At 32.4% G+C, this 14,651-nt stretch overlaps 1 protein-coding gene across 1 annotated transcript in view; it reads right to left on the reverse strand.

Moving 5' to 3' along the window:
* The window catches only part of LOC139495803 (uncharacterized), a 29,978-nt gene extending 16,973 nt beyond the window's left edge, over window positions 1–13,005 (reverse strand). The window contains exons 1-9 of the mRNA XM_071284175.1: window positions 12,922–13,005; window positions 8,858–9,352; window positions 7,901–8,026; window positions 7,324–7,460; window positions 5,479–5,620; window positions 4,850–4,978; window positions 2,858–2,972; window positions 974–1,174; window positions 269–499 (exon numbers count right to left, since the gene is read on the reverse strand). Coding sequence (XP_071140276.1) covers window positions 269–499; window positions 974–1,174; window positions 2,858–2,972; window positions 4,850–4,978; window positions 5,479–5,620; window positions 7,324–7,460; window positions 7,901–8,026; window positions 8,858–9,331 — 1,555 coding nt within the window. The 5' untranslated portion in view covers window positions 9,332–9,352; window positions 12,922–13,005. The remainder of the gene's footprint in view (window positions 1–268; window positions 500–973; window positions 1,175–2,857; window positions 2,973–4,849; window positions 4,979–5,478; window positions 5,621–7,323; window positions 7,461–7,900; window positions 8,027–8,857; window positions 9,353–12,921) is intronic.
* Between the last annotated feature and the right edge of the window lie 1,646 nt (window positions 13,006–14,651).

Raw genomic sequence — 14,651 nt, forward strand, 5'->3', positions numbered from 1 at the left:
TAGATAAACATTTAAAAATTTTCAAACAATCAAGTATTAGTCTAAATATATAAAAGTGAAATCAAAGAAAATCAAAACAAACCCTTCTTTAATGGTAAAAAATTTCAATTAATTTCATTCAATTGATTAAAACCAAAATCTAGAATGATCAAATAATAAAATAAGAGATGAATCAGTGTAATGCATCATCACAGGTACTCAGTCAACTGCAGACGGTCAAGTTATTTCGCATAACAGCAAAGGAAAATGTAATAAAAATACAATATACCCATTAAAGCTTGCAATGTATCAGTAGAAGCCAGCTTGATACCATCTAGAACCAGTGTAGTCAGGTTCCCTGTTGTGTACACAGCTGCCATCTGGTGGAGATCTTTGATCCTACATCGTCTAATGTTGACATACTGCAGATCTTGAAACTTTTCTAACTTCTCTGACAGACCATTGCACTGATTGTTTAAACTGTAGTTTATTCTTCTTAAAGTACTTATACCTTCTCCATCTAAAAATAGTATACACTTATTTACTGTTTCAGAACCTAATGCAGTCTGGGTAATATTTTCAAAATGGTAAAATGTTACTATTAAACATCAATAACAAATTTATTAATCAAGTGTATTTTTTCCTTTTTTTAAGTACAAACACTGGAATACCATTTGTTTGATTAAAATCCAGTTTTCAGATTCTTAAAAGGTGCATGTTCATATATCAACAAGTCTGAAGTAATCTCTAAAAATTAAGTGGTAAAATTGTATCAAATGTATTTTAAATTCAGGAAAATTAAAATAGAACTATTGGCATCCACTTATGATACTTTTCCAATGCAATGTGTAAAAAAACACTTGTTGCATGATTTTGATTTCCTTGGGAAGGTGGAGGAAGGTTTATATTATATTTCAGTAACATATCCACCATTTTGTGTATGTATTTTTTCCATAGTGTTTATACTCTCATAATTAGGAAAAAAAATTCATACCTGATGTTAGCTTTAGGATTGAGTCAAAACACTTTGGTGATAAATCTGAATTAGAGCCAATGTTAATGTCAAACACAGGGATTTGTCTCCCTTGGAAAACCTCTTCAACACATGCCCAGAAGTTGTCAGTCAGGCTACCATCATTCAAACTGATAATCTGTAGCTGTGATGTGTGATCTTCTTTCAAATCTACCTTTAAATCTGAAATAGAGAATAATAAATGGAGAAGGTGTCTATGGGCCACAGATGCCCCAGCTTGTAAATATGCAGAAGTCTCCTCCCAAATACATATACAGGATTCACATTGTTAAGACAGATTTTTTGTGATTAGGCCACAATTAAAAAAAATTTGGTTTGCCCAAACCCTACCCAAAGGTTGAGACAGTGGGTAGGTAGGTAGGCATTTTCTTTTCTTTTTTTCAAAAAGAGAAATTGAAGTATCAGGTGTTTATTAGTCTTCATGCCTATCTGATTAAAAAAAAACTTCTTCAAATCAGGACAATAAAAGAATTTGAGTAGGCAGCTTTTTTCTTGGTAGGTAGCGTTTGGGCAAACAAACCTATTCTTTTTTATGGCCTTATAAGCATTGTGTACAAGTTTCATAACATTTCATTAAGGTAAAATTAAAGAATGAAATGACAGGCTTAGCTTTTTTAATTTCCATTTATAAAGGGACATAACTCATCAACGGAAAAAGTGTCACCACCCAATTCTGAACAAATTTACACTATTGGACACTATACATTTATTTCCTGTGCCCGAGGGCAATATGAAGATATGTTCACCCAAGAATATTCATATTTCACAAGGGCTCTGCCCAAGGGAAATATGATTTTTCAAGGGTGAGCAATTCTTCACATCTCCCAAGGCAAAGGGAAATGAATGTTTTATTCCACTGCCTATGCTTTGTTTACTATCAATACTTTGATTATTATTTTGTTTTCTTATCCGCTTGTTTTTATAAGTTAAACTTAAAACGACATTAGTTTTCTCGTTTGAATTGTTTACATTGTCTTATTGGGGCCTTTTATAGCTGACTATGCGGTATGGGCTTTGCTCATTGTTGAAGGCCGTACGGTGACCTAAGTTGTTTATGTCTGTGTCATTTTGGTCTTTTGTGGATAGTTGTCTCATTAGCAATCATACCACATCTTCTTTTTTATATACCCATTGATAAATAGTACGGATCAAAATTTAATTATAAGTCTTTTAGTTTTATCATCCGAAATAAATTTGAACATGATAAAAAGATTATTGCTATCGCTATTGTTTAAGATGAAATAAGAAGTTCAGAATGTTATGTACATTAACCGTGTGTAACGTCACACGATAATATCCCGACATTTCAGAGGGGAATATGATGCTCGGAATGGAATATGAAGATATTTTCAATGACATGTGGGATAGTCACAATCAATCAGATATTGATTAAGGGACGACAACAAAAGATCAATGTAAGATAAAAAAAATTAATTCAAATAGTTTGGGTGTGGGGTTGAACTGCTGCAAGGTGTGGTTATACAACATTGATTTTTACATATCTATATGGGTCAATTAATTTTTTCCCAAATTAAGTTAAGAGGGGGTGGGGGGGTCGGAGAAAAAACTATGTGAATTAAGTTTTTTATCCTTCATTGAACTTTTGATGTTGTCCCTAATCTATCAATATGTATAAACAGGGGAATAAAAAAATGTGTTTTAATAAGCTATCATGATCTAGTTACCTTGATGATAAAAATAATTTCTGTTCTACTGTAAAGTGAAAAGTTTTGTTTTATGGGAGCAAAGTAGTGATATCAAAGGAGCTGAACAACTGCACCAGGTAGATACATGGGTAAATAAGCTTTTAAAAGGTATTGTACTAAAAACATTTTTGAAATTTACCTGCTGCAGACACATTTGTGTCTTTTACTCTGACAATATCCAAGCTAAGATTTCTCATGGTGGAAGAATTCATTGCAAAAACTACAAGTTTTCCAAGTCTCTTTAATGAGTCAAACTATAAAATGAAGATGATGAAAATTAAATTAGTTTTAATGTACATTATATTTTAGTATTTATTTTAGAAAGCTCACAATTCATGAAAATATATACACATGGAAAAAAGTATTGCAACACCTTGATTTTTCAAAACTTGAAAAATTAGCCTCTTTTTTTGGATGATATATAATAAGATATTTGTATAATATTATTGAAACATAGTTTATGATAACATTGGCATTGAAACGAACAAAAAATGTTTGAAAAAAAATGATTTATACAACCACAATTTTAATAACAAAATGAAGTGTTTTTTGTACAAAAAAATGCATTTTACAACTTTGGCTGTAGTCGAATTTTACAATGTAAGACATTTCAAAATTAATCTTCAGATGACTGTTCACATCATGGTTGATCGTTATACGCCAAAGAATTAGTACTTTGTGCGCAGCCTCCATTCAAACGGATAACCACATCTTAACGTCTTCTGATTCCTGTCAAAAATCGACTAGTTTGTTGCTAAGGTAGCAGCAACCATTTCTGATGAAGGGCATTGTTTATTTCATGATGTGTTTGAACTGGGGTGTCCTTTCGCGCACTTTCCACCCAATAGTGTCCCATATTTGCTCGATATGGTTCAAATCTGGGCTACGATCCGTCCAAGGAAGATGACCCGAATTCCATTGGAACAATGAATCTTCCTCCACGATGCTAATTTTCAACTTAAGCGAGCTCTGCACTACATTGGATACGGAAAACTGTGTGTCTGTTCGTAAGCAAAGGTCTCCGAAATGGTTATCGCACGATAACCAGTAGCGATGACTCGATCTCGAAAAGTTCTTGTCAAAAGGCTCCTGTATGCCCACCACTCTCTTTTTGGGATTGTATTGTATGCAATGGGTTTCCTTCTGATCAACCTTTATTATGCTTGATTTTTCCTAGCAAATGGTATAGGGGGTCTTCTTTATCTCGGAATGTCTTTAACATCGTTTAGTGCCATTTTTTATTCTCAAAACGACTTAAAGTGGAATGGTGATGACCAACAATACGTGCAGTTGTTACAGCGACATCCCTGCTTCTCTCATGCTGATAATCTGTCATCTTGCTGCAGTTTAGAGTTGTCGAGGACCCATTACAAGGTGTCAATCACATAACTTTAAAAACTTGGTTATTTAAAGTGTTGAAAACAAGGAAGATGAAAACATCTGTTTTGCTGTTTACGGGTACAAGCTGCATGTGCAGATAAAAACTTACCGAGTCGATATTTATTGATTAAACTCAGATGATACTTAAATAAAGTTAAAGTAGTTCTATTTTACCAAATTATATCAAAAAAAAATAAAAAGTGTTTTTTTAATTTCAATTTCAATTTGGTGTTGCAATACTTTTTTCCATGTGTATAGTAAATATTTCAGTAATATGTTCTATTTTTAATTTTCCCCTGAAAACTTTTTGTAGCTCACTTCACTTCACTCGTTCAGTCTTCCAAAGTTTTATGGCTGTAGAGTGATTTGTAGTCTTGTATCCTGGCACCATCGTTGCCTTGCATCAGTAGGGTCAGACATAAATAAAAAAAATAAAAATCATGTGACACTTTTTCATAGTAAGCTGAACAGGACTTCAATTCAGGACATGTGCAATTAATGTAATCAATAGAAGTTGATGTAATAATAATATATATTGTATATTTTTCAATTTTAGTTCATTTTAGTTGCATTTTCCATTCTGAGTTCAGAAAAATAAATGCATTGATCCCTTTGTTAACCAAAAATAACCAATGACTTAAATTCACAAGTTTGTACAGAATTGTAATGCTATTTCATACAATTCCCATATGTCAGCAACTTAACGACTCAAAAACTGCAAGTTATTTGGTGAATATTTAACACTATTTACCTGATTACCATTAAGATTAAGCTCCTCTAGTGTTGTGTTAGATTCAAAGCCTTGTATAAAGGCATCAATCCCTGCAGTATTTATCTCACAGTTAGCCAAGGCAATACTCTTCAGGATACAGCTAGGATTCTGAAAAAAAACCTATTTCATTCAAATAGTGTAGGTTACAGCTAGGATGCTGAAGATACATTTAATTGTAATTTAGTTCTAAATATATTTTTTAACACAACTGATTATTGCATTATTAAAATTTAAAAAAAATTGTGTCACTAAATTAGTTTTCTTGTAACAAAAAAACAAATTCTCTGGTATTTCTTTATAGAAATCTCCATATTAGAGGTATCTCCCCTTAAAAAGCTAAATTGAATAGTTGATTTGAACAAAAACAAACTTCTGGTATTTGTCAAAAAAATCTGAATAATGCAATATTTTTTTTTTTTTTTATTCAAAGAAATCGTCTTACTCATAAATTGCTAATCTGTTTCACAATTTATGGATTTTTAAAAGCAAAGAACTAGACTGATAGTGTACTGCTATTTACAATCCAAGATGGCTGAATACAGTTAACCATATTGAACTAATGTAATGATTTAATAAGTTCCCAAAAATGTATAATGCCTAAATTTTACCTTTAATTTCTCACCAAATCCCTTGCCTAAAATCATCCTGTCAGACAAGGCGTTGTTACTAAGATCAATATCTGTTAATGCTGTATTCTCCATCAAACCTTCCATAAACACCTTCATGTCAGATGATCCTAAATTCTGGGCTCTGATTAGAAGATAAAGATGAATGATAAACAACGCACATTTTAAATATAGTATTTAAAACTTTAAACTAATTTATTTTCATGATTGATTTATTTTTAGGACTTTTGCTAGTAGAAAAATAACATGAATATAAATCATCTCAAAAAAATGTAAAACCTGGTTTTCTTCTTATAAAAATATGTCAAGTAAATTAGGAAATCGAAAAATTAAATAGCCACAAAATAGACAAGAAAAAGTGAAAAAAAGTATCTGTGAACAAGAATGTGTCCATAGTACACGAATGCCCCACTCGCACTATCATTTTCTATGTTCAGTGGACCGTGAAATTGGGGTCAAAACTTTAATTTGGAATTAAAACAAGTGAAACTGCGAGCTACTGCTCACTGATGATACCCCCACCGCAAGTGGATAATATTAATAGTGTAAAAATATGCAAGTGTTCGGTAAACAGGAAGTTGTCGAGTGATGAATCTGAAAACGCATCACACGGTATAGCTGACTTATATAAATCCTGAAACCAAATTTCAGAAATCCTTGTATTGTAGTTCCTGAGAAAAATGTGACGAAAATTTTCAACTTGGCTGTCATGTGTAAAATCATACAAGTGTTCGGTAAACAGGAAGTTGTCTAGTGATGAATCTGAAAACGCATCACACGGTATGGCTGACATATATAAATGTTGATACCAAATTACAGAAAGGGTGGATGTGTAGTTCCTGAGAAAAATGTGACGAAAATTTTCAACTTGGCTATCATATGTAAAATCATACAAGTGTTCGGTAAACAGGAAGTTGTCAAGTGATCAATCTGAAAACGCATCACACGGTATAGCTGACTTAGATAAACCCTGAAACCAAATTTCAGAAATCCTTGTATTGTAGTTCCTGAGAAAAATGTGACGAAAATTTTCAACTTGGCTATCATGTGTAAAATCATACAAGTGTTCGGTAAACAGGAAGTTGTCAAGTGATGAATCTGAAAACGCATCACACGGTATGGCTGACATATATAAATGTTGATACCAAATTACAGAAAGGGTGGATGTGTAGTTCCTGAGAAAAATGTGACGAAAGTTTCATGGGACGGACTGACTGACTAACGGACGGACGGACTGACAGACAGAGGTAAAACAGTATACCCCCCCTTTTTAAAGCAGGTGTATAATTAGAAAGATCATATCATAGGGAACATGTGTACTAAGTTTCAAGTTGATGTAACTATAACTTCATCAAAAACTACCTTGACCAAAAACTTTAACCTGAACTTCGCACTATCATTTTCTATGTTTAGTGGACCATGAAATTGGGGTCAAAACTATAATTTGGCTTTAAAATTAGAAAGATCATATCATGGGGAACAAGTGTACTAAGTTTCAAGTTGATTGGACTTCAAAAAAACTACCTTGACCAAAAACTTTAACCTGAAGCGGACGGAAGAACGGAGGCACAGACCAGAAAACATAATGCCCCTCTACTATCGTAGGTGGGGCATAAAAATAAGTTGGTTAAGAGTATACATGTATAATATACATAATTTAACTAACTACAACAGACTAAAGGGCCCCAAATAATACATGTACTTTCATTAACAGATGGTTTTTATTCATGATGATTACCTTGAAATTCTTGGTGTGAGTCTGGGTTTTTTTCTATGTTCTCAGTGGATATTTGTATAAATGCAGATGGGGAGTGTTCTTACATTTACCTAAGAGTCTTGAGTGATGTATTCACTTTCAGTGCTGGTCCCACACATCTGGAGAAGTAATCTTTGCCAAGGGAATTACTGGACACATTCAGGTACACCAATGTCTTATTCTGTGTTATCATTTTACCCAAACATTCCTGAAAAACAGAAAACATTTAAGTTAAAGCTTTCATTATTTTTGAAGGCAACAGATCAGTAACCATGAAAGAAAGTATTACATGTATAATAAAATTAATTGTTTTTAACTTGACCTTCATTTTGTTTATAATAATCTGATGTTCATTAAATATTTGCTGTGGATTTAAAGTTAAAAATGTTTTTTGTGGGTTTTTTTAGATTTTTTAAAGGTTAACCAGAGACTGATGTGATCATTAACATAAAAATGTTTTTTTATGTCGAATGTATGTTTTAGGAATGTTGTTTCAATATAAATATCTTTCCTATTTCCAACTTTCCTGACAAAGGTTTTGACCTCTGATCCTCCCTTTATCAAACCATTAGGCATCAACACATGCACTGCTGCCCCTGACATCCCTATATTAAATCCTTTTACTACAATGTATATATATATACTTACAGCACTGTCAGTGTCAGCCATATTATCTGCTATATTTAGACTGGACACTGTCACATTGTTACACATTGCTAAACAAATACTCCTGAATGAATGTGGTCCTATGTTATTATTAGATATGTCAATTTCCTGCAATAAATAAAATCTTTCTGCATAAAATAATTAAGTTGAATTACAAACATTTTGTATATGTGCAATGAATGCAATCATATAGAAAGTAATTTAAATTTATCATTTCTGATTCTCTTACATTAACAGATTTTCCTGTCGTTCAATTGTTGCTGTGTAAAATGGTGTAGTAAAATGGTGTGTATAAAATGGTGTAGTAAAAATGTACATTTTCTGATAACTATGAGCTGCATTGTATGTAAACCGAATAATTCAATCCCTCCCCGTAATCGATCGCTCCTACTTGCGAGGCCCTGAATTCCTAACACGATAAAAACTCTTCACGAATCCTCGATTTTGATTGGTGCCCTGTAGAAGACGTAACCAATCAGTAATTAGCTCAATTTTATCGATATAGGTAAATCCCGAGCTAATTCCGAATGGTTGATTGAAGATTTTTCATTGTCTATGCATTCAGGCGTTAATGTAGTAAGCGGAATATAACGACTGAATGATTCGGGTTACATTGTTTGCAGATTTTCAAGTTTTTCAATTGTTTCTGTGTTGTAAAAATAAACATTTTTTTTTAACTGTCATGCTTCTGTGTCTTTTACTAATTTATCTGTCATATTGTAAAATATATTACAATGTAGTGTTTTCTGTAATTTTGATAAATTGGACAGGTGTAACAGCCTAACAGGTAAATCTTTGATGTGTTTAGATCTGTTTATTTCATGGTAAACATGTTTAAAGACACAGACAATAGATAGCAGTTCTTATAGGCAATTCCAAAGGGTTGGGTAAATTTAAATAATAAAAAAGTGCCCCTTTTGTAATCAATTGAATTCATACCTGTAAATTTGACAACTTGGATAAAAAATCGTAAAAATTATAATTCATTGGTAAAGCTCTGAACATTTGTAGTTTTGTTATATTTTTTGTCACTTTTTTCATTAAACTTTCCGGTTTAACAAGAACACATGCACAACCCAGTGCTTCATCAAACTTCCTTTGGTCCTCTGGTTCAATAAAATCATCTTCTGTTTGAGACTTATCTCCCTTTGGTTCCTCCTTAGAATCTGATGAGTTACCTCCCTTGTTTTTACTTTGTTCATTCTGATTTTGACTTGTTGAGCTTGAAACTTCAGGCAGTTTTGTAACACTACTGGACAGAGTGGTCATCTTTTTATCCTCAGTACTCTGTGGTGGATTTAGAGGTGGCAAACTTGTGGAACCTTCAGATTTATTTTCTTTATTGGTGGACTCAGGGGCAGCATTGTTACTTGAATTTGGTCCAGGTTTAGTCTTACTTCCACTGGAACCCATGAAGTAAACTTATGTCTATAACTAAAATAAAATTACAATTTCATTTCGTATAAAATTTATTGTGTTTTGTGACCTACAACTGAATTTCATGAAAATATTTTAAAGGAATAGTATACACTTTATTAGTTATTCCAGTCTCAGACAAGGTATATATACTGTGACATTCCCAGCTTAGAGTTTATTTCTACTGAGCCAAAGGGGAAGGGAATATAAATCCTAAGCAGGGAATGTCAGTTTATGCATGTACATGTACCCTGTGTGAGACCTGAATTATGGATATATATTAAGGGTTACCCCTTTCTTGATGGGTTTTTTCCAGTGTAAAAGTGGTGTAGGTACATGTATTTTGTGTTTAAATCATTTTATGTTCTTTATGAAAATGTCATTATCATATTTTGATGACTCTCACATGATTTTTAACTAATGGAATAAAAATCCACTTGAACTAAAAGATCAATGAAGATTATAAAGATTATTTATTTATTTTCTTAAACATGAATCAATCAATTATATTATATTAAATGAGGTGGTGACCAGGCCTTTCAATTTAAAATATTAAAAATGGTAAAATTTAATGGACCAGAATTTCCGGAACGTTCAATTTACATTATCCAGAAATTTAATTGGGTCTGTCAAATATTATCGATTTTAAAATTTTATATTCACTGGAAGTGACGTTTCTTTGGTAATTGTGGGAAATCATTTGGAGCAAAATAAATATTTGCCCACCACAAATGGAATCATACCTTATTTTATCATTTTCTGGGTTCATGTCATTTCGTAACCTGGTCGATTCGTAAAGAGTCAATTCGTAACTTACTAGGTCGTTTCGTACCTCAGACGTTTTGTAACCTTATATCAATATATAATAATAATTTGAGTCGTAGGTTACGTAAAAAATAATAAAAGACTTATTGAGGTAAATCTATATTTATTTATTAAATAATTGATTGCATATATAATAAGTTTACACTTTACAAGTACAGTTTTGCACACATGAGAATAGAACAGAAGAAAATTGTCAATCAACATTTAGATGTACGATCATGTAACCCTGTCTTTATAAAGTATTTTTTCTTCTCCCATGTGCTTTGATGTCTCCAATTCTTGACACCGCTCATCTTTATGTTGCTACAGTACGCCCAGAGAGTTTGTAATCGCAAACTTTAATCACCGATTTTGGAATGTAGCGGTGTGACACGGGGAATCACGGATTATACTCCTAATTTCCTCCAAAGATTCTCTCCCAACACTGTGTGGCTGTTAATTGGTTTATTGCCCATCAGATGTACTGAAAATTAATGACGCGTGACAACATTATCGTATTAGCCAGATTTATTTTTTTCTCAATATACGGTCATAAATCAAACAACTTTGTGCTTGTGTCAATTTCTTTAATCCAGTCATGTTTTTTGTACCAATTTGATCTACAATTCTTGCACTTTGGATATCATTCACAGTCCAAATTTCCTGACACAAAGTCATTGTATAAATAAAGTAAATAAACATGGTTTTCGATTCACTTGTGACTACCACAATTTGAGTTCAAGGACAAGGCGTTTTACTCGTAACTGGAATATTTCATGCCCTTCTCGTCATCAATCTCTATTCTCGGTAGATGATGTTGTCATCATAGAGCAGCAGAATATGTTGACTTAATCATTTTCATTAGATTACTAGAAGAAATACAAAAACGAAATTTGAAACAGGAAGTTTTAAATGAAACGAAATTATCGATGATTCCCGGTAACGGACATGAACAAAATCCGGAAATCATATTATAAAAAAAAATCTGGGCGGGACCATTTCAGAGGGGCAGACAGGGATGAAAATCTAGCAATTAATTTTAATTGGCCTTAAGTATGAATAGTATTTTCTTTTTTACTTGTATATACAAGTTTTGAGTCACGTAATTTTCTTCAAACTTCTCACATTTTTTTATTTAGCGTTTGTTTCCGTTTATTTTTACGCAAGTCTGTCTCTTTTCGTAAGTATTATAATTTACCAATAAAAAACGAGGTCAAAACGAAGTATATATTTTTTATATAAGACTTTAATGCATTTAAGAATTAACAACAACATCTTGCTTTTAAATCTTTTATTTGTTTCAAGCAATTATGTAATCTTAAAATGAAAATGGCGTAGACTTAGCAGCATAACGAATAGTGAATAATATTTTCTTTTTTACTTGTACACTAAACTTTGAAACGTGTAATTTTCTTTAAACTGCCCACATTTATTCAGCGTTAGTCTCCGTTTATTTTTACACAATTATATCTCTGTTGTAATTAAATATTTATTTACTGACAAAAAAACGAAGTCGAAATCAAATAGTTGTTTTTAATCAAACTAATTTCAAATGTACAGTGTAATTGAAAGAATTAACAGTAACGTTTTGCTTTTTAATGTTTTATTTGTTTCAAGTAATCAGATATATAACCTAATTATCAATAGACAGGAAATACAATCAGCTTGACTGTCGCGTGTCAGTATAGATCAGAAGGGTTAGGGCAATTAATTTCCTGGTGTGACACCGGACTAGAGAGATGTCGCTAATACAATAAACAAAAGGTAGCAAATTTATGCGGAAGTCGGAGGGAATACTCCTAAATTTCTCTGAGAATTTAGGGAGGGATGTCGGAGTTTCCTGGTGTCACACCAAGAAAAAACTTGGTGATTGGAGTTTGGGAAGGCTTTCGTGAAATCTGTACTGTAAGTTCTTTATCAATCTTCTTTTTTTCTATCAGAAGTTGTTTTTTGCATTCATATGAAAACGAACTGTGTGCTTGTCCTTGTTAACCTCTTCTTATTTTATATATGAATCGGAGTCCCTTCAGAATCCCAAACATTACAATATTGTTATTATTAGATGAAAAATTTGATCATTTATAAATAATAACTTTAACTGTTTCACTTTAACTAATTATTTTAAACTAACACTTTATAACCATATATAATTACACTAGGTAGGAAACGTCACAGTTACAAATAAATGTAGTTACGAATAGACCAGGTATGAAACCGCCAGGTTATGAAACGACTAGCATTCTCTTTTCTTTTGAATATTTCTGGAAATATTTTTCATCAATAAGCACAATAAAGGTACATGTAGGACTTTAAATTTTGTAACTACATAAAAGTTTCTAACCAGAAATGAAAATTTCTTGTCAAAATTAGGTGTCAAAGTTACCCCCATAATCTGCTCTCAAACTCTAGACGTAAAAAATAGCTTCAGTGTTATGACGTTGTAGGAAGCGTCCAAGAAAAAAATTAAAATAGTCTTGCCAGACGTCATAATTATTTGGACTAGACAAAACAATGTTGTTGTGTATTCTGCCTGGCAGTGAGCTAGGATGTAAGGCTACACTTATCGAACACTTTTCATGAAATACCCTGTTCTACCTTTAAACATGACATTAAAAGGGTATATCAAAATGTGGACAATTTGGTTGCCACGGACGCTCATTTCATTTTGTTACAAAAATAAACGGGGATCACCTACAACTTATCAAATTTACATAAAAACAAAAAAAAAGATGGAAAAAAGTTTCAATTTTAAAAGATAAGCATCACATTAACAAAAAACAAACCAAAACCATTCTTGTTTTCAGTTTTGACTTGTCACAGATCTTGACTTTGGCGGCAATTTAAGGGGAGATAATGGTTATTCTTTGTTGCACCTAAAATTAAGAGAGCGGATCCGTCTGCGTATAATTTACACAGTTACAAAACCCACCAAAACAGAATGCAATTGAAAGAGTTGAATTCTAAAACAAAGAAAATAACAGCTCATGTGCAAAACTTGCTTTCCTCTAGGAATAGTATACCAAAGTGAATACAGTATTGTCTCGCCCAAATACTAATTCGCCCTAAGCCCACTTTATCACCAACTCGCCCCACTGTCTACGTACCTTCTCATCCCACTCTGTTTTACCAAAGTTACCTCACAAAGATGATGAATTATCATTTTATAATATTGTCTTTTGGGGGGACATTAATTAAAAAGATGCATCGTTTTTCACATCTTCTTTTTGATGCATATATATATATAGTATATTATTTTAATAATTTATTTTGCATATGATTGGAAAGAAGATGTTCTATGATAGATAAGGCGACCAGGTAGTGTACTTTTATTTTAAAGATAGAGTTTATAAAGTAATTGTGAAACTATCCATTGCATTGTAGAGAAGGTGGGATTGACTAACAAATTTCAAATATCTGTAAGAGTACATAAAATCTAAGACCTTATTATCATCAGTACTTGGCCTGACTTTTTTTTTTTTTTTTGGTAAAATGATTAATCAGACTGGACTTCGTGATGTTTGCCATTTCCCGTGTATTTAATTTGTATAATATATGCGACAATTCTTTACTTATAAAAATATTTTTCGCTGGTATAATACTGATTATCGATTATGTCAAAGTCATGTGATTTGCTATAGTGGAGTTGACCAGTGCGTAAAAAAACCGTCACTCAGTCATTTTGAAATTCAAGTAACAGCAACACATTGCTTAGGCTGAGGATGACAACCATGATACCTTCAAAGCGACACAGAATTGAGCAAGAACGTAGTGACTTCTATTTCACAATTCAACCAAACAGAAAGTTATACTCTATTAACTTTCATAACAAAAAAAATCCACAGAAATATTATTTACCTACGAAAACATGTTTAACCCTAAACGCCCCAGCCTATTCTAAAATAACATGATAGCTGAATATAATGATCCCCAGTCAGTATAAGCTCTAGATAGATTTAAATTTTAAGGTACGAACCATTTGATCTGAGGAGGCATTCTAAGGTATTTGAGAGACTGAAAAAAATCTGACTCTGATTTTTGCATTAAATAAAAGTTCTGGCAGTCATCTGTATTGAAAACAATAATCTTGTCCACTTTTTGCTATTAGAAATGAAAATTACCAACATAATTATTTAGCATTAAATGAAAATGAGGAATAAAAAACGGGCGTATTTTTTTAGGCCAGGGTTTGCATGTCTGACCAGAATGTCTGTTTCGCCGAACTGATCGAATATTTTTTTTCAAGACCAGACTGCAACCTGACTGCTGAGTGTGGCCTTTATGTCTCCATTTGTCGACCTTCATTCATAAATTCGTTGTCATTTCAGACTCATTCGTAGCCTTAAACTTTGTTGGGTGAAACATATCAACCAAACATTTGGATAAAATTTGTTTTTTTGACTTTTTTTAACTCGTGTCGGTCGTATTAAAAATGTCATCGAATATCCCGGCGTATTTCTTGTTTACAACAAGAAATTTGTGCTGATATGTTAACTTAATATACAACAACGAGAAT

Source organism: Mytilus edulis, chromosome 11, assembly GCF_963676685.1.
Source record: "Mytilus edulis chromosome 11, xbMytEdul2.2, whole genome shotgun sequence".
In the NCBI taxonomy this organism is placed as follows: Eukaryota; Metazoa; Mollusca; class Bivalvia; order Mytilida; family Mytilidae; genus Mytilus; species Mytilus edulis.